The sequence below is a fragment of the Photinus pyralis genome, unplaced genomic scaffold, assembly GCF_008802855.1.
Source record: "Photinus pyralis isolate 1611_PpyrPB1 unplaced genomic scaffold, Ppyr1.3 Ppyr1.4_LG5, whole genome shotgun sequence".
Classification (NCBI taxonomy): Eukaryota; Metazoa; Arthropoda; class Insecta; order Coleoptera; family Lampyridae; genus Photinus; species Photinus pyralis.
Genome location: NW_022170596.1, coordinates 42,134,909 through 42,155,627, shown reverse-complemented (window position 1 = coordinate 42,155,627; position 20,719 = coordinate 42,134,909). Strand labels below are relative to the sequence as shown.

The 20,719-nt window shown below is 38.7% G+C and overlaps 2 protein-coding genes across 5 annotated transcripts in view; one reads left to right on the top strand and one right to left on the bottom strand.

Moving 5' to 3' along the window:
- Positions 1-7,216, top strand: LOC116171200 (nuclear anchorage protein 1-like). The gene is made up of 15 exons (XM_031487899.1): positions 1-296; positions 341-511; positions 565-631; positions 1,079-1,275; positions 1,329-1,397; positions 1,447-1,660; positions 1,708-2,525; positions 2,598-5,256; positions 5,304-5,617; positions 5,669-5,827; positions 5,919-6,132; positions 6,180-6,381; positions 6,430-6,526; positions 6,572-6,721; positions 7,035-7,216. Exons 1-15 carry the CDS (start codon positions 111-113, stop codon positions 7,158-7,160), a joined length of 5,643 nt encoding a protein of 1,880 aa, XP_031343759.1. The 5' UTR covers positions 1-110; the 3' UTR covers positions 7,161-7,216.
- Positions 7,217-10,298: 3,082 nt separating this feature from the next.
- Positions 10,299-20,719, bottom strand: part of LOC116171348 — a 91,249-nt gene continuing 80,828 nt past the window's right edge. For all 4 annotated transcript variants that reach the window (XM_031488129.1, XM_031488130.1, XM_031488128.1 and 1 more), the window contains 4 exons: positions 20,478-20,578; positions 11,257-11,484; positions 11,035-11,203; positions 10,299-10,986 (listed from right to left, as the gene is read on the bottom strand). In XM_031488129.1, coding sequence (XP_031343989.1) covers positions 10,476-10,986; positions 11,035-11,203; positions 11,257-11,484; positions 20,478-20,511 — 942 coding nt within the window. In that variant the 5' untranslated portion in view covers positions 20,512-20,578 and the 3' untranslated portion in view covers positions 10,299-10,475. The remainder of the gene's footprint in view (positions 10,987-11,034; positions 11,204-11,256; positions 11,485-20,477; positions 20,579-20,719) is intronic.

The following is a 20,719-nucleotide window of genomic DNA, read 5'->3' as shown; positions in this document are numbered from 1 at the left end:
TGACAAAGTTCGCCCTTTTTGTTTTTATTGACAGAGACCTAATTTGAGTTATTGCTTTTGTAATAGCGTATGGATATTCTAAAAATTCTAGTGCGTTAGTGTTTTTGGGGATGTCTTATGCAGGTCACAAGTCGCGGATATTCCGTGACGATGGCGACATACCGGAGGTTATTAGGAGAAGATCCGAAGGTCGATTGAAAAGTTATCCGTCTACGCAAGACGCTAGAGCATGGACCAACGACGGAGAAGAGCGGAGGCAGCAAATCTTAGACCTCATCAACTCGGATATTCAAAAGGTTAGCAAAAGCTGCACGGCCCATGTTAAACTATTGGCTTTTAGTGTTCGATGGGAAAGTATGTCCCGATCGATGTGCTTATAAACACATTATTGGCAAATAAGAATGCAGACGCTGCTAGATTGAAAAACCAAGTGGACGCGTTACAAAAGTTATTGGATATGTACTCAAAATTGGACCTTACAGAGGACCAAAAACGAGCGCTTGCTAAAATGGTAGTTGTTGTAGCTTTACTGGGTTTTTACTTTATTACCTATTGATTCTTTAGAAGCAGGAAGCAGGTGGAGACTTAGAAAGTATAGCAGCAGGCCGTAGTCCTAAGGGTTCGCCGCGTGGTATGTTAAATGAAACCGTCGAAAGTTCTTTGACAAAGGGGGCTACCAGTCTGCCACGCACACTTCACAGCTTGATGGTGGATGACCAACTCCTCATATGACGTTTGTGAAATACAGCCATTTTGCCACTTTTTGTTACTGGGCTCAAGAATTAAACAAATGGCGCTAGTGGCCCCCTAAGCCCTAAAAGTTGAATACATTTTTGGAAAAGTTTTGGATAATTTCCCTCAGGAAACTTTCCGTTCGTTTCTAGTGTGTAGTTGCGCTACTATTTTGCATGTTACTGTCAGATCAGGTAAATGTGGCTAAATGGCTGTATTGCACCAAGCCACAGAGCCCATAGTGCGTAGTATGCTAGGAAGCTGAATTTCCACAAAGCTAAAGTCCACATGTCAGACTGGGATTTCCCTTGTAAGAGTAGGGAAATATATAATCGTCCTCTATCAGATGATAGAGAAAAATGCGCTGCAGTTAAAAGAGAACGGGAGGGATCATCGTGCTCTGCACTTCAAAAAGCGGGTCAAACTAAAAAGGAAAAAGATGGAAAATCGTGTGCGGCTCTTGAGAAAATGGGTCAAGGTGACTTGAGAGCGCTCGTGGTACAGAAAGACGCAGAGATTACAGCACTGAAAAATGAGTTAGGGGTACGAATTCAGAAACCTAGGTCGTTTCTATAAATGAACTATTTCATCAACAGGCTACCAAAGCAGAGCTGGCTGCGGCACGTGATAAATCACAAACATCCAAGACGGATGCACAAGTTAAGGTAAAAGCAATCCCATTTCGTACCAAAGTTATCCCTATTCTATGCCCAGGGACCTGATAAAGCATGCATTAAGGAAATAGAAGGCCTTGAAGCAGAACTCCAGCGACTAAAATCGAAAGGTCAGTTATCGGCCGACGATGAAGCAGAAATAATACGAAAAGAAATAGAAGTGCTAAAGAGATACTGTACCAAGCTTTCCACGATAGAAGAAGAAAATAAGAAACTTAGGAACAAGTTGGAAGGTCGCGATTCTTCACCAACAGGTATCTCCTTCAGTTGCAGCTGCGTTAATTAACGTTAATCATTTTAGTAACCACATCTAGCGCTTTAACACCTGACGATGATCTTAGGATGGAACTTAATTCGAAAATCGCAAAACTAAATGAAGTAGTTGGCGAAAGAGATCGGTTAAAGAACCGAATTGATGTACTGGAGGGAGAACTAATTAAGTACACAGACCTACCAAAGGAAATTAAGGATGTAAAACGCAAGGCAGAAACCATAGATACTAGATCGATTAAATCTGCAGACAAAGCAACGGAGGTCGATAACGCCCAGGATGTTCAGCGAGAAATAGAAACGTTAAAAAAGAAAGCTAGCGAAGCTGGCGAACTGCAAAGCAAGCTGGACAACGTTAATAAGGAAATTGAACGTGTGAGGCGAGAGTCGGCGGCTCAAATTGAAGAGTTGAAATTAAAACACGAGGAAATGACAACCAAACGGCAATTTGAGACTAATGACATGCACAAAGAGATTAAATGTTTATCGAAATGCGCACAGGAAGCGAAGTCCTTGCGGTGCGAACGAGATGACCTCAAGAAGAGACTTGCGCAGCTCTCTGGACTGGAAACGCAATTTAAAAAATTGCAAGAGAAAGTGAAATACCTCGAGTCCATCAAGAAAGAGCGAGAAATGTACAAGATGAGGTACGAGGAGTTGTTGGGGTTGGAATGCCAGTGCGAGATTCTGAAAGCCCAGGTTGACAATTTTAAGAACATAGATCAAGATCGCGAGGGATTAATTGCGCAGCTCAGAGACTGCGAATGCTGCATTGCTGATCAAGAGGAGGAGATTAAGAGACTGATAGCTCACATTGACCGCATGAGTGATGGCTGTAATGAACAACAGGTAAGTGTAGAACGTTGTACTTTTCAAGTGTGGCAATTTAGGTGGTCATCTAAAGGTCAAATGTGTTGTTAGGGCCGGATGCAGAAAGAAATTTTAAGTATGAAAGCCGAACTTCATCAAAAGAACGCGCTAATATCCAAGTCTGAAGAACGCCTCGCTTGTGTACAAGAGCAGTTGAGAAATACAATTAAGGGGGTGACTTGCGAGACTTCATGTCTCAGGAAACGTATTCTCGAATTAGAGCAGGAGCTTGCGCTTGTAACGAAGACAAAAGCAAGTAGATCAAGAAAAGGGGCCCCAGATTCAGATGAGCATTTCAATGAAATGTTACGGCAATCAAGGCACGCGGTCAAAAGAGTGTCTGAAGAATTAGAAAAACACTACAAAGAGTGGGATTCATTAAAAGGGATGTCGGTAACCACCGATCAAGAAATATACGATAAATATGCCAACGAAAAACGCACCAACGCAGAATTACTGAAGAAAATCGATACGCTTCAAGGGAAACTAGACGAGTCCAATGCCCTAAATACGAAATTGGCTAATGAATCTCAAAAAGAATATGAACAGCTCAAGGTAGAAAATACCTCATTGAGGCGATACTCTACTGAAATACAGGCATCTGCAAATGATCAAATTAAAGATTTAATAAATGCCCTCGATGATGCCCATAAACAAATTTCGCAGTTAGTGTTAGAAAATAAAGAGTTAAATGAGTCTCTAAAGCAATGCAAAGAAAAACCAGCACAACCTGTTGAAAGGGCAGAAACCCAAGTGTCTGGCGAAATTGATGCAATCATAGATCAGAATAAACAGTTGTTAAAAGACAAGCTCACACTAGAAAATGAGATCGATACCCTAAAGCAACAATTAGAGAATTATAAAAAGCAATTGGATCGAAGAGTGTCGGGCGATAATGAAAGGCAAATGCAAGAAAAGCTGTGCATGCAAGACATTATTAGACAATTGCAAGCACAAATTGCGGCAATGGAGGCCCGGGATCTAGATTCACAATTGCGTGTGGAAACTGCAGTACCAACTCGTGAAAGAGATTCAACCACTGAGTCGCCTACATTAATTGGGAAACAACTCCAGATTCAGCCAGATTCAAAAAGCGCAGCGGTTGAAGCTGATACTCCCGCAAGTCCGAAAGCGATGCCAGCTCCTGAAAGTCTCCCTTTTGCTGATTCGGAGGATTTAATTTCTAAACTTAGGGATCAGCTAGAAAAAGAACGTGCCAGAGCAGAATCGGCGGAAAGCAGTCTTCGGCAACTTAAAGGTGCAGACGAACAAATCACCGATTCATCTGATATTATTGCAAAACTAAAATCGCAACTTGAGCAAGAAAAAGCAAGGGCCAATTCGGCAGAAGCCAACTTTAAAGAGCTGCAACAAAAATATGAGTCTCGGGTTGTCGACGCAGCACATAAGGGAGACGTTACAGAGAAAACGTCAACTGCCGAAAGAGGGTTAGTAACCGATGACGACGCTCAACTCAAATCAGAATTGACTGCAGCGAGAGCAAGAGCCGAAACTTCAGAAGCGACATTAAAGCATTTGCAAGCTACAACAGAGTCTAGTGAGGCTGCAATGTCTGATATAATTGCCAATCTTAAATCACAATTAAAGCAGGCAGAAGCTAAAATTGAGGACCTAGAAGCGAAGTTGAAGCATGCACCCACTGGAACCGCGATGGAAACGGATTGTCTAGACGAAATTGCAAAATTGAAAGCAGAGTTAGAGCAAGAAAAAGCAAAATCGGCCAAACAGGTGAAAGTCGAATCGCAATCTCAAACCGACCTGCAAAAAAGCGACAAAGAATTGCAAACGAAACCGAAATTGGAAAAGGTGGAACAGAGGTCTCGCGCAAGTGGAGTTTTGGCTGACGAATTTGATGATAGCGCAAAACTGAAATCGCAATTAGAAAAGGCAAACGCTCGAGCAAATGCTTCGGAAGCTACTCTCAAAGAGTTACAGGCCAAGATAGGCGCAAAGCGGACTCGTGAAAGTGGAGTTGAAACTGATTTTCAGGATGAGACAGCAAAACTGAAATCGCAATTGGAAAAGGCGAACGCAAGAGCCGATACTTCGCAAGCCAATTTTAAGGCGTTGCAAGCTAAAGTAGGTCCAAAGCGTACTCGAGAAAGCGGAGTTGCAACTGATTCGCAGGATGTAACGGCGAAACTCAAATCGCAATTGGAAAAGGCAAACGCTAGGGCAGAGTCTTCGGAAGCTAATCTCAAGGCACTTCAGGCTAAAATGGGTGCAAAGCGGACCCGAGATAGTGGCGTCACAACTAGTGATCTTATAGCAAAAGGAACCCGTGGAAGAGGAAGCCAAACAGACAAACCTGATGAAACCGTTGCGCTGAAAGCCAAATTGGAAAAAGCAAACGCAAGAGCCAACGTTTCGGAAGCTAATCTCAAAGCATTGCAAGCTAAAGTGGATGCGCAAGCAGCCAAACCAAAGCGCGAAGGTGGCGTTGTAACGGACCCTATCGAAAAACCAAGAGTAGTGGGTGCCACGGAAACTGAAGCCGTTAAAGTTGGTCAAGCGGAAATGCAAACGAAGGATGTTGTTTCAAAAGGGCGAACAATGCAAACTGCCGAGGACCCAGTACTAGAGGAAAGTAAAGAAAAGATTAAAAAGTTAGAGGATAAGAATAGAGATTTAACGAATGCGCAACAAAAGTCCATGAATGAGGCTTCTGCATTAAGGCGAGCGTCTAAAGGTACGCCCAAAGTTGAACGAGACACGATTTATGTGCATCTGTTTTAGAGGCGGAAGAATCTCACGCGGATCAAATACGACGTCTTTCGCAGTCGTACGAAGATCAACTAAGAAAATCCCAAGTGGATTTGGAACGAGCCTCAGCAATCAAAAACTACCAAGAGAAGGAAATAAAAAATCTCCACAAACGTTACAGCGACGGAATTGCCAAACTTCAGGGGTCTCATGAGGAAGTTATAAAGGAAATAAACGTGGAGCACGAGAAAGAGGTGGATATTTTACGGTCAGCGTTGCGTGCAAGTAAAGAGGTCATTGCCGACTACCAACGGCGTCCATTGTCCACGATTGTCGAGGAGACGTCGGTAAAATACTATTAAAATCACGCGAAGTAACATTACATCATTGTGTTTTAGACGCAGAAAGTACCTTTATCATCCGAAACTGTGGAGGGTGTAACAATTACCCCTTCCCCTAAAACGAATGTCGAAACCTCGACGCAAGGGGACAGAAGTTGCAAATGCATTCCAAGCTTGAAGGCAATTGCTAAGAAAATCCTTCGCGGTGGAATGGAGGTTTGTTGGTTTCTTTTGAATTGCCACACTTGGTTCTTTATTTGAAAATCAGCTTTATTTTCAGACTTAAACGTATTTTTTGGCTTTACAGGTTTTGGACTTTGTCGACTTGAAGATGCTACACGAAAAAACGTGCGAGGCAACTGCTGCGTTGCTTAGGACGTCTGCGATCCAATGGGGTCCTTGCATGTGCCAACCAAGAATTAATAACATGCAACTGCCCGAAGACAAACAAATTTTATTGACGAAAATCAATTCGCTCGAGAACGAATTGTTTAAAAAGCAAAAGCACACACAGCAAAAAAGTTTCTAACTGTCGAAGTGTAGACAAAACTTAAAACGGATGTTTCAGTTGGTGCCTTGCAAATATCGGTGAAGATGGAAAGAGAACGTTTACAGGAATTCAAAGCATTGCTGGATACCGAACGGAATAGGAATAACGAACTGATGTGCAAGATAGGTGCCCAGTCTCGTATCGTTGCGAGCATGCAAGCGGAAAGGGATATGATGCGAAGGAGAGGTTCCTTCAATGAAGAAAAGATGCAGTCGCTATTGTAAGGTTACAAAATTTTAATTGCGGGATTGAAATGTTTATTTTCTAGGATACTATGTGAACAAGAAAATGCAAAAATAAGACAGTTAGAGGAGGATTTAAATCAAGAACGCGAGATGCGTAAAAGAGATGTCGAAGAATTACAAGTGTGTTATCCTATAGGCTGATTTGTAATACATCTCATTTTGTAGGAGTTGCAAAGGAAACAGTATAGCACACCGCGTGGATGCCACTGTAACGCAGATTGCCGATGCAAGCAGCAAACGTTAGGTCAAGACAACCAACCCGTTAGACAAAGTACAGAGATGGCCTACCATGTTCAACCTCAATACAGTCCTCGCGTGAGTGCCATTTCTTAAAGTTTATCAATGAACTGTGATGAGGCAAAAAAATGTTTTCCACAGAAACTTTCAAAAATATTGAAATTAGATCCGACTCGACTCGGTCATTATTTTAAGGCGGGTCGCCTATTAGGACTATTTTCGGGTCATGTGGGGTGTAGGAGTCAAGTCGAATCTTTGGGTCGTGTCAATCTAATCAATTGGCTCAGACCACTTACTATCCAGTCAGAACATCCTCCCCTTTCCATCTATAGTCCATGGATGAACGTTACTATCAAGAAAAACGAAATAACGTTGTTTTATTTTGTTACAGGAACTCATAAATAGACAGACATTCACGAGGCAATGCGGCGTAAAGCAAATTTGCTCAAGGAGAAGAGGTTCCCTGTCACCTGAAACCAAAATTAAATCACCTGCCGATTTAGAAGATATCGATTGATAGACGAAACTGGCGTCGTTAAATCCTTATGTAATGTGATCGTTACGCTTGTGATGTCCAAGAAAAATTAAAATGTTTTATTTAATCGAATTTGTTCATTCCTTATGGCCAGTGGCGTAGCTAGGGTTGTAGCATTAGGAGGGCTGAGCCCTCTAGCGTTGGCGCATTGCGGGATGGGTGAATTCGTTTAATGATAGACGCGATTATAAAACTGTTTTCGGTGTCATAATGAAGGTATTATGATATCAAAGTAGAAAAAAAATCGTGCGATTCTGCACAATAGGACAATTAGGGAAAATTGGAAACGTACCTGCCGATTGCTGCCTCTTCCGCTTTTATTTATTTATTATCCCACTCTTGTTCTGGGCCACCAAGAGGCTTGCGCCCAATTACAGAGTGGCCTGCATAATGCTTTTTAGAGGTGCCTCTGCAGAAGGTCTTAATTTGTTCTATACTTACTACTCAGGCATTTGCCTTAAAAACCGGGAAAACTGCAGGAAAAACTAATTCGACCGAATGGTCGAAACTGATCTTCTCTCTTACTTCAGCCCAGGTTCGAACACCCGACCTCCGGATTTATAGCCCAACGCTCTACCATTGAACTACAAAGTCAAATCTGTAGAGTTTACGACGCGACGTCGACCGCAATGGCGTGTCACCGTTACCATTTTTAGCACCAAGTTAAGATCACTTGTTTTATTGCTATTATCACTTGTAGCATTAGACCTAGCAGTTTTACTTGAATTGCCATGTTTTCCTAGTTCAGGGTTCGTCTTCGTAATTGACCAATTTAATAAACTCATCGCTGAATAAATATATTTATAATCAGTTTATAGGTTAGAATCACGTTTTTCTTACACGCTCATTCTACATACATTCATACAGGCACTAACATGAAAACGAACTGACTCAAGTGACTACGCCCAAGGAGCTGCGCAGAGTCACCGACGGGCAGACGTACACGCACTGTGCGTCGCATCGAGCAACAGGCAGAGACGGAAAAGACAATGGATGTGGTATTGCGGTTGTCAGCATTAAGCGCACCGAAAGACGCTTATAATAAAAACTTTTAAATATATAAAGGGGGGCTTGATACAACATTGGGGGGCTGCAGCCCCCCCTAAAAAGGCCTAGCTACGCCACTGCTTATGGCTTTTCTTATCTGGCCGGTTTGTTCGGTAACCAAATTTGCCTCGTTTGAGAGAAACGCATCGTTTACTCCCCTTGGGACAAAACCCATCAAACATTTGTAGGGACTTTTCCCTGTCGCTGAACTTCTGGTCGAACTCGAAGCGAACCTTATACGAAGTATTTCCTCGTCCCATTGCTCCTCGGTAGTCATTCTCAGAGCGTCCAATATAGTCGACTATTATATCGTTCCACTTGTCCGTTTGCTCTACCATCAATAAGGTCTTTAAATCATTTCCGAACCGACGTTCGCCGATGGCAAGAGAACATCGTCGATATAAGCTAACACTTGTCTAAATCTCAACGGCCCTAGCCCGGCATTTATGGCTTTCTGAAATACCGCTGGCGCGTTCGCTAAACCGAAAGGCATACGTCAAAATTCATACTGCCCGTCCGGCACTATAATAGTTATTTATGTATTAAGGGCGTGATAGTGATGTTTATATTCTCGAGGGTAACGAGTTAATTTTTAGTCGCCCGAGAGTATAAACATCAGTTTATGCCCGTGATACATACAAAATTTTATGTCTTACAAATAGTTTTCTTCGTCAAAGTAAATATTCGTTTACAAAATAATAATACATTATGTTTGATCAAGTATTGAGTGGTTCGAATTTGTTAATGTGATTGAAACCATCCAAACGACAAACGTAATTTTAAATCATTCAATTCATTGTGAATGAGGAAGAAGTTCCAGAAACTATTCCAAATAAGGCCAATCTTGTGATTTAGTAGGTAATGACAATTAATAATTGACGTTTGTAATTTTCAATGACCTGCAAATATTTGTTTGTTTTGTCATTAAGTATAAATGAGTTACTATGGTGATACTTAATGCCCTAGGGCATAAGGTGGTACTTTATGCCCGCGTATCACAGATATAAAATGTGCTATGATATGTTAGTAAGACATAAAAGGAATTTCCGCAATTAAAGATTTTTCCATCGGTATTTGATAGAACCCATCGAGCCTAGTACCCTTTTTACTGTTCTTTAATTTCTCGAAAATTCATCTACTCTGTAAAATGATCTTTCCCGTATTAAGCGATCTGTACTCCACACACATACAATATGTGCCAGTCCTTTTATCATATTATTAGTTGGCAATAAATCCGGTTTAATGCATTAATATACGTAAATTCAAAGCTCTAGCATCGATTTCTCGTATAGTGACCGTAACGCATCCGGTATCCCGCACAAATGCTTTCGAAGCGACTTGGTTAATAAAGCAATTCAGTATGTACTTACTTTTGTAGGTGTCGATCTTAGCCAGCAAGGCCCGATCCTGTCTGCGATTTGGGGGTTGCTTTCCTCTTCGACAATCTTTGGCCTTGTACCCTAACCTTTTTCAAAGATTGTATACAAATCGTATTTCTTGCAATGGGGTGCGATGTGGCCTCTTTCACTACAATTAAAACACCGCACGTCGCGTGCATTTTTCTCTCTTTTCGGGGCGCGTGCTTCCGGCGCCCTCGTAGCGACGTAGGGGCTGGAAAAACGTTTTCCCTTTTCCAATTTGGAAAGGTACTCTACGTACAAAGCGTTTGGATTTTTATATCGTCCAGCACGGGCCACAGCTTGAATCCAAGACGTACGGCATCCTGTCTTTCCCATATCCATAATTTTCGCGGCGCGTACTAAACTAAATAAAAAAGTTTGCAATTCAGTTAAGAAATGGCCGAAATGCGAAAAAGGCACTCTGAATGATTAGATTAGATTCAACTTTTGGAATTGCGTATTATATGGCTAGAGCTATGCCCATATTAAATTCCATGCAATTTGGTTTATAACTAACGGAGATGTCAAAAGGGCCTTCTTTAATTTTTTACACATTTCCAATTCACGAACTCCGATCTATAAATTTGATAAAGAACTCGTTAATAGAGACGTACACTACCCAGTACAATACAACCTGAGGAAGGGCTATGATTATTCTTCATAGTGATTTGTGTTAGCTGTAAAACATTTATTATATAAACAAAATAAATATAACAACACAACATGGAAAGACATTAAAGACATGTTTTAAGTTTATACATACGAAAATAGTTTAAAGGAAATCACTGCATAGTTTTTACTTTACATTCTAAAATAGGTATTAGGTAAACGAGTAGTAGGTAATCGTCCATCAGTCAAAACTTATCTCCTCTGTTAGAACTCTAGGATGTAATGGACTTTTTGGTTCGCCGCTATAATAGATTCTAGTTTGGATTTGTTCACCTGACTCGTCTTTTTCCTCTTTACTTTTGTTTCGCCTCCGCCTCTTCGCGTATTTCAACTGTGGGCAGTAATACTCCATCTCGTTATTGACAACCCGAGTTTCGCACAAGATTCTCTTGTACGTTTTGTTTTTCCTAATCCTCGGCTTATCCTTTTGCTTATCTCTAAACGATGCGTCTCTGTACGCGTACGCTACTTGATCCAGCCCGTTATTGGATGTGGTGGCGGCTTCGTCATTTGGGATGTACTCCTTGAAGGGTTTGTCATGGTATGGTTTAACGGGGAGAGGTATTTCGTTTAATTTGTTGTATTTGTCTACATTGTAAGCGGGTTGCTTTTTCTTTCCTGCGGCACCTCGGAGCTTAGGTTTCGTTTGACAAATGAAGTACTTCTGTTCCAAACAGCTTCGCGCGTTCCACCTACAATGATAAGCAATTATAAGCAATCTAGAAGATAGAATTGCGTACTTATAATCAAGGTGCGGGTCCATAATAGTACAGTGCCATTGTAATTTCTCCTTGTCTTCCGGATCCATTTGGGAAAACCCTTTGAACGTCATTTCTTGGCCAGACGCTCCCCACTTCCATTTCATCTGTTCCCAGTCATACATTCCACCTATCCACCTTTCTTCATTTGCTGCAACCAGATAAAATCAGAAAATTGACTTTTAATTGTAACTGCATACGTACACATAGATATCTTGTTAAGGAAGTTTCGAAGCATCTTGTCTTGATTCACATGCTTTACAGTCGCAAATTTTCCATGTAAATCTTGGCATGTGAAGAAGGCATCTTGCCACGTCGTTTTATTCTTGCTAAAGTAGTAACAGAATTGATTTAACTTTAAGTACTCCGGTGGGCATATGTATTGGCGGCTGCATTTATCTCCCGCCTGACTGATGGTTTGTGCAGACACTCCTGCAAATTAAAAAATGATGCGTTAATACAAAATGATGTAACGCGCGATGTCATATGGTACCAGTGTCCATGAACGACACTGTCCTATTTACATACACATTACGATAGGTGCTGATGTTACGTTATTATATTATAAGTAATTTACGCTCGTAATATACCAATTAATTTATACATAGGTACAGGTAATGGACAATGAAACAAACATTTTTAAATTTGAAAGTTGGCGAATTGTATAGCAAGCCATACATTGGCGAAAAGGACAGCGATATCAAACCAATCGCCAATCTATTTCTACGATTTCAAGAATGAGTGCTATTGAATATGACCCGAATCAAAAGTCTAATTTCCGAGTGCTAGCTGAGTGGTAGAAAAAAATTCTCCTACTGAAAATCGTATACGATTCTTCGTATCTTGTTACCTATAGTTCAGGCAAAATAGCTTTAAAATAATTTATTAAACAACTTGTTGCTTCTAGTACAAAAACAGTCACTTTTTTTTACAATACCTCAAATTTTCCGTCAAATGTTTTTTCTTTTTAGCGCATTTCCACAAAAATAAAAAAAAAATGCGCTATTGTGGCCACTTTGTCCGTCCGTCCGTCCGTCCGTCCGTCCGTCCGTCCGCTAACTTTGCAACGCTACTAGTTCTTTATCTTAAGAGCTATTGTTCTACTTTTTCCGCTATTGGGTTCGTTATGGTGTCGAGTCTTGTACCAAGGAAGGAATTTTTTCTGTGCCGCTTACAAAAAAAGTTATTGTAAAAAAAAACAAAAAACCGTTTTTTAAATGTTCCATAATTTTACACTTTTGCCGTTTATTAACGATCCTAGAGATCGTTTATAATTTTGCATTGCTATCTGTCGCCTGCCGGTTGGTCTGTCCGTCTGTTTCTTTGTCTGTCTGTCCATCTATCTGTCCGTGTGAACGATAACTTTGTTTAGAAATGTTCGATCGCTTTTACATTTCCGTTAGTTATGAACTGAATTGCATGAAATTCAATATGGGCATAGATTTAGCCATATAATACGCAATGCCAAAAGTTGAATCGAATCGATTCAAAATTCACAGTGCCTTTTTCGCATCTCGACCATTTATAAACCGAATTGCAAACTTTTTTACTTATAAAAGTATTTGAATGAAATTTGATACATAGGCACTTGGAATAAAGGAAAATCAAACGCCGATTTCAAAATTTGGTTTTGCGCATGCGCAGTGCCAACTTTTTTATTTATGGAAGAATTTAAACGAAATTTGATACATAGGCACTTGGGATAAAGGAAAATCAAACGCCAATTTCAAAATTTGGTTTTGCGCATGCGCAGTGCCAACTTTTTTATTTATGGAAGAATTTAAACGAAATTTGATACATAGGCACTTGGGATAAAGGAAAATCAAACGCCAATTTCAAAATTTGGTTTTGCGCATGCGCAGTGCCAACTTTTTTATTTATGGAAGAATTTAAACGAAATTTTATACATAGGCACTTGGAATAAAGGAAAATCAAACGCCAATTTCAAAATTTGGTTTTGCGCATGCGCAGTGCCAACTTTTTTATCTATGGAACTATTTAAGTGAAATTTGATACTTAGGCGCTTGGAACAAAGGAAAATCTTAGTTTATTAGTTAGTTATAGTAAATTAGTTTTAAAATTTTGGGTTGCGCATGCGCAGTTCCAACTTTCTTATTTAGAAAAGCATTGAAATGAAATTCTTCTCATAAACTGAAATTGAAGTAGCACGTCAACAATGGATTGCCCATGTGCAACGCTATCTTTCATATTTGTGGCCGGATTTTACGATTTTAACAGAAGTTGCATCTTACAAATGGGAAATGAATGCAAGTGGAAATGCGCTTTATGTAAATCGTTTACGATTACTTTTTAACTTGTTTCGAATTTTTGCGAAAAAAGTCGTAGAGGTCTGGAATTTGGAAGAAACATATTTTTAGGACAAAAAACAAAACAATTTGGGCCCGTAAAGTTTCCGAGATAATTCACGATTTTCGAAAAAAAACACCTCTTTTTCAGGAGGATGAAGTCTATTTCTTTTCATCGTACAGAACTGCGAGGAGTACAAAATGTTCGTAAAGACTTATATTTTAAAAATAAAAAATATCATTCCGATAAAGGAGTTTCGAGAAACTCCGATAAAGGAGTTTCGAGAAAATCGCGAAAAACTGAAAAAACAGTTTTTTAACATGATAAATAAATATAACCACAGACATACGTATATCTCCGATATAACTAAATCAAGGTCTTGGATCCGCGCTAATACCTAAAGATTTCTCTAAATCTGTTTTTACGGTCTTGTTGCTAAAATATTTGCTTTTGTTTCTTTTTGTTCAACTACTTTAATTAAAACATCTTTGTTATTTCTTTTTTCTACATTTTTACCGCGACTAGAAGTATTCTTTTGCTTCTTGAGCAATTTTTTTTCCTTCACTGACTCTTCTTCCTGCCTATTTAAGGGTGGAGTCGGTCCATATCTTCTGAAGGGGCCACTATTATCCAGGATGCCGACCTGGTCCTAGGGTAAAATCTACGTTATACAGGAATGAGGAACCTCTGGATATGTAAACAATGTTAAACAATCTAAACTGTACATTTAATTTTATAATTGTTAACCAGTTAGAGGACTGTATATCTTTACGGTTATGCGTCAAAAATTTAAAATTGAAAATTAACGTTCCTTTTTGTGTATTTCAACAAGACTTACTTGGGAAAGTTTTTTAAATGAGTTAAATATTGCATTCCGTCGTCATATTATAACTTATTGCCAGTTAGGTTTAACAATGTATTAGTGCATAAAAGTAAGATAATTACTAAAGGAAAAAATTTAAAATGATTAATGGCTGTTTGCACCGACAAATTTAAGCGGAGCTTAGTGTAGGCGAAGCTTAAAATCCATGGCAACGATGATTGAAACAATGGTTGTCATGGATTTTAAGCTACGGCCATTACAATCACGTTAGATTTTATTTTATGCAAATATTTTAACCCAAATTACAATAAGGGGGTTAGGATTTTGACATTTGTAGACTGCGAAAGAAGAAATTAGAGTACCTTTCAATTTCAGTATATGTTTTCTCCCTATACTGAGACTGATTATAATCAGATTTCCTATGTCCAAGTCTAAAAATGTTCATATAAAAAATCAGGACCCACAGGATAACCCCGTACAAAACCCATTTGATTGATCTAGTCAGCGCATTTCACATTTTGATACGTGTTAAAATAATCACCTCAATACTTTTGTATTTAACCGTTACTAACAATTTCACAATAATTCTCTTCCACAAAAAGCGGTTTTAAGCAAAAACAATGGACAATTTTGGTTGTCGAGAGAGCGAAAACACTCTCTCAGTATAGGAGGGTTGGTTGACGTTTTAGGCAACTAACTTTATGAATCATCGGTGCTCGAGTGCCATTTGAAAATTTGAGTTATTTCCAGGTCTTTTCACCATTTTAATATCATATACAACGGCTTACTATTGATAGGTTAAATGAGAAATGTTTTGGTGTTGTATTTTGATTAAAATTCCATTTAGAACAATTAAAATTCTGGTCCAGTCAGAAGTTTTTTAAAAAAACTTAAATCCTCTTCAGGAGTAGGTATGCAATATAAATTTTTCTATGGGTGGTTTGTAGGTACTGTTGATGGTTGATTACATCATACCGAAGTTGCGGATAAGTTATGATTTATGACCTATCAGTCTTATAACTATCACAATATTCTCTTGAAAGTCTCTTGAACTTCTCTTCGTTTTTCTAAAATTCTTTCTAAATTGGTTTGAAATTAACATACAGTTATTTTGTTTCAAACTACCCCTGCAGTTCCCTGCAATTTTTTAAAACCAATTCGAAAATTCCTTAAGATATTCTCAAAATCCCCATCACGATCCTTTCAGAGTTTGTTTGATTCAACTCCTGATAATATTCTTTTAAAACTCTCTTAAGGGTCTATAGAACAAAGGTTTATTAAAAACTTCTTTGATTGCTATATATAAATAAAATTTTAATCGAATACTTGATTAATCGATTATCGATTAGTTGATTAATCAGTATAAGCGATTATTTATTTATTTTTATTAATCGGTTAGCCATTATTCAAACCTGTAAGATATATTAAACCTAGCAGTTCTGCACCCTCAACAATGTTTTTCGCCCATTAAAGTCTCCTTTCTCTACTGCAAGAGCCACTAATATCAAGAATACGCATGTCGTAACAACCGTCTAGCAATTTTCCGTCATATTTAACACTTCTGGACCCTCAAAAATTTTTTTCCGATTTTAAAATCCCTTTCTCCCGTTCTGGCGCCATCAATACCACAAAGAAGCACGTTACAATAATCACCTATCTATTTTTCCATCAAGTTTACCATAACTTCTGGGCACAGAACAATTTTTCTCTTTCCTGGCGTTACCAATACCATGAATAAATGTGTCCCATTTCTCCCTTCCCAACGAGGTGTGTGGGAGATAAGACTGTTCCGAATGTTTCTGGAAGGTCAAAAATTATTGAATACTTTTGCATATCCTAAAAGTTAGTGCGTGTCTGATGATTCCGAAGGTTCTGAAGATTTTGAAGACTTTTGATAATAATAATAATATAACAATAATTTTTGACTTTATTCCCATACATCATGTTATACAGGTGCATTCACTACATGAAAGTAATATAAACAAAAAAAATTTTTTTAAGACATCTACAAGAAAAAAACAAGAGGAGAAAAGAGACAGAAAGGAAGTGAATTTTTAACATTAAAATATAAATTTTAGTTAATAAAATTTCATTATTTTTTTTATGGAGTCAACAAAAAGTTTTGATTTTACTTTTTTTTTCATTATTTCGTTATTTGTTCTATTTTTAGCAAATGTTTATGCAAGAATAATTAATATACTGTCCAGAAATGTCGTTTGAGTCATCATCCATTTTTGAATAGATTTTTTGTGAATCTTACATTTTTAAAATTACTCGGTAAAACATTATATAATTTTGGTCCAAGATATAACGGCGATCGTTGAAATAGGCTTCTATTTATTTTTGGCAATTTTTTATATTGCTTAGTCGTGCTTCTGGTTGTTACTAGCTGATTTATTCTTAGTGACCCATGACAGTTGCTAATATTAAAAAATTGCCGAAGAACCTTAAACAGATACAAGTTCAAAGGTTCTAAAGGTTCTAAAGCTCCATGAAATTAAAAAATGTCTGAATGTTCTAAAAGATAATAGAACTCTTAAGTTTTTCATTTGACTGAAAACTGAGCTGCTCTTGGGGTCCTCAAGTTTCTGAATCTTCGTCACAGTGAACAGTTGAGATGAGATTTATGCACTTTATTTTGAAATATTTTATCCCGAGTGAAAAAGCTGCGTATTGGACATAAGGGGTAGTTGTGAAAAATGGGCCAAAAAATCAGAAGAAAATTGCTGGATGCGCAAAGGGCACAGAAGTGAATAAGAAAGGCAAGTAGGAATGAGATTTTAAAAATTCAGGTAGGATAGAAGCCTAAAAAAGAAAGTGATAATGAGTCAAAAGGGATTGGATTCTGGATTCTGGATTACGATAGGAGGGTGAACAGTGTCCACGCGTACTTAGGCCTCAAATTCGGGCCCTTTGTACTACCTCCCTGACTAGGGTCGCCCGACCCCTCAGCATCACTCAAGCCATCCCACACGTGAGATGAACCTTAGGACGCTGGAAGGGGAGGCGGCTCTAATCGTAGCCATGTCCGGCCAGGATTCCCCCAACATGGATCGTCTCAGTTGGACTAGAGCGGGACATTCACAGAGTATGTGGTATGCCGTCTCGTCGTCTGTGTAACATCCTCTACAAGATGGTGATTCCACCAAACCCATGCAGTGCATGTGCTTGTTTAGTTTACAGTGCCCAGAAAGTATGCCCACGAGTAACCTCAGGTTCTTCCTTGATAGCCCTGTACAAAAACGCGCCAAGCTACGAGATGGTCCTCTGAAGGCTTCTCTCGCATGGCGACAATCTAACATCAAGTTCCACCTAGCCCTGTGCTGGGTTTGGGTGTCTTGAGTTATTAGGGTGTTTACAGTTGTAACTGTAAGTGGAAGAGCCGGCTCTGGACCATAAAACGCCTGTTTTGAGGCCAGTCGGGCTAATTTATCGGCTTTCTCATTACCTTCCGTTCCAGCATGCCCTTTGACCCATACGAGCTCAAGGGTGTTGCTGCTTGCTACTTGCTCTAGTACGTGGTGACATTCGGAAACCATCCTGGAGGTAATTTTACAGTGACCAAGTGACTGCAAGGCAGCCCTGCTGTCACTTGAGATTCTGATAGTTTTGTTCTTTATGTTATGCATAAGAACTGTTCTTGCACTAAGCGTTAATCCTACCAACTCTGACTGGAATACAGTAGGAAGTTTACCTAGTGGTTGGGTGATATGGAAGTTCAGTTCTTTGGAGTAAATACCAGTGCCTGTACCTTCCATTGTCTTAGATCCATCCGTGAAGATGAATATATCTGGTTGGGATGCCATATTCTCATCAAAGAAGATGTGATAGTTTTTCCCTAATATGAATTGAGGAGTGAGTGAGTCCGATCTCCCCTCTAGGATAGGCAGACGCTTGATCGCCTCGCCCAGAATTCGGGAGTGGCCCCCCTCAATGCCTCTGCTATTCAACAACCCCTTATTTTTCAGACGCAGGAATGCCCGAATGGCCTGCTCTCTCACGTGGAGATCTAGTGGAGTCAAAAGGGAAGAAGGTGAAGAAAGTGTGAGCAGTTTAAAGTAGGAGTGGAGGAAACAGTCACAGAACGTGTGTGTAAAGCGGCATGTTCGAGGGAGTAAAGAAATGAAGAGCAAAAAAGGCGGCGAAATTGTGTAGACGTGAGAGATTCTTGAAGGAGGCATGAAATTAAGCAGAATGGTAAGGATACAAGATGGAAGTATCAACAAGGTGTGCAAGAGGTGTGTTCAATCACAGAGTAATCTGGGATTGAAGAGGTTTAATTAAATAAGGAATAACAGAGTACATTAGGTATTACGCGAATATTTTTATGGAAAAAATAGTAGGTAAACATGTCAAGTTAGGAAGGCATGAAAATCCAAATAATGTTGTAATAAAATAGCGTAGGTGGGTAAACAAGCACGCATGAATTAGATACAGGACACAAAACACAAACTTCTGGAAGAGGCAACCAAAAAGGCATGAAACTTCATGAAGATATGAAAGAGGATTTCATATGGAACATGGACTGGTGTTTAGAACCTTTAAAACAATGCAAATTTACATAATCGGGTTCGAGCTGGTTTTTACCATAAAATGTATGAAAATCTACTCTTGGAAACGGCAGAGACTATCGCTTTCCTAAATAGAGTTAAAGAAATCTTCCACTGCTCTCAAAGAATTCCATAAGTTATTTTATAAAGAAGTTTTTCGGGCTAAAGGCTTTCTAATAATTGTCACATTTTTAACGTGGGTGGGCAAATTCTAGGACCAAGAATCTACAGTACCCAACGTTCTCCATTTGGAAAAGTGCACTAATGTTACTTTGCGGGAAGTGGGAAAATTGTGACCATTTTCGTTTTTGTAGTACTCTGGAATTAATTCAAAGAATATACCTCAGAGGTCAAAATGTTATTTTCGATTCATTTTAGTTTAGCTCAACACAGTGTAACACATCTGTAACATAAAAACCATCTTTTTCCATTTCGACTTTAATTTTAATTTACTTGACTTCCTTCACAACGTAAATGTAACATTACTATTATTTTTCTTCTGGGAAATGCTGTTCATTAGCTTCCTGGTGTCAATGTCCTTGTCTCAACAGTTCCAATAAAATTTAAACGAAATACGTTTCCTCTATTACTAACCCGTTGATAACTTGTAATGAACCTTTTTTCTCCTCATTTTACTCTGCTCTCTCAAACTCTGGTAAAATTTGTTTTAAATAAAAAAAATAACATCCGGCATTTGTTGCAGCTGCACTTTGAAATGCATGTTGCAGATAAAAGTTGGGAAAGTTCCTGGTAGTTTCCAAATCTGATATACTGTATTTCTAAATTCATTTCATTTCTAAATTTTATATTCCGTAATGTATTTCGTCAATCCATTTCCAGTCTAATTAGCCGCTTTTTTTGTAGGTAGGTATATGACTTGTTTAGTAATTTTCCCGCTTCTGTTTTCTTAAATCTTAAGTTTATATCTTTATCAGTTTAGATTTGTTTTCCATAATTCGTTTCCTTCAAGGAGTTTGTGGAAAATTGTAGGTAGGTATATGCAGATGGTGATGGTTATTGCAGTGGCTGACAATTGATATTTCCAATTCCAGAAATTAAAAACCAATTTATTGTTATTATTTCATTTTAATAAATATGGGTACTGCACAATCAACATTCATCGACAATATCTGCAAGAGAATTTTTCGGAATGGTTGAGGTATATTACAAATAGTCATGATCGATTATAATTTATTAGGTATGTAATAAAACCAAACCGAGGACGAAACGGTATATATTTGATTATATACGAGTATCTCTGCTGTGGATCGCAGTGACGAAAGTTATAAGTAGATGCCTATTTTAGACAATGCGAATAAGTAGGTACACCAAATAGAACGAAAATGTCACCAGTAATAACGAAATGCCACACATGACGATGACCTTACAGCACTAGACAATAATACTCGAAATTTGCGTTGAGCAAGAGAGGCCAATGTACACGCTGTGATAAAATTAGTTTCTTTCAGCGGTCACCATCCACGGCCTAGGCCAAGTAACAATGTATAAGCTCCAAATTTCACATACATGAAGTCTATAATTTATATTAATTAACTACTCTTGTTCTATTAAGTTGATTCGTCTAGCCAGCCTTTTACAATTATCTAACACTAAAAGCAGATGCCAAAACTCCTTTTTTTGATATCAAAAATAGGAAATAGAGTAGCTAGTAACACGATTACGGCCCACCACCAACATCCCAAACAGTTTTTTTTAAACCTAACATAAACAAATACATAACTCACCTATAACAAACGACAAAAGTGCCAACTGCCACATTTCTAAATAACGTTGTCCAACTTCTTCAGCACTTAGTGTTTTTCGGTGGGTCCATCAATTCCTTTCACTGCAAAAAAAAGAATAAATGGACGACTACAGTTTATAAAACAAAAAAAGCGTTTACATAATTTCTTAATGGGCTTACTTAAAAATGAACTCATCAAATGTACACCTAATGAATGGGAAGGACGCTATGCTCGATAAGTTA

Bases quoted from the DNA above. Each gene is read 5' to 3' on its own strand.
- LOC116171200 (XM_031487899.1), top strand. From the start codon at position 111: ATGTCTTATGCAGGTCACAAGTCGCGGATATTCCGTGACGATGGCGAC. The intron at 5,828-5,918 runs GTTTGTTGGTTT...TTGGCTTTACAG, and splicing joins TCCTTCGCGGTGGAATGGAG to GTTTTGGACTTTGTCGACTT. The intron at 6,382-6,429 runs GTAAGGTTACAA...TTTATTTTCTAG, and splicing joins GAAAAGATGCAGTCGCTATT to GATACTATGTGAACAAGAAA.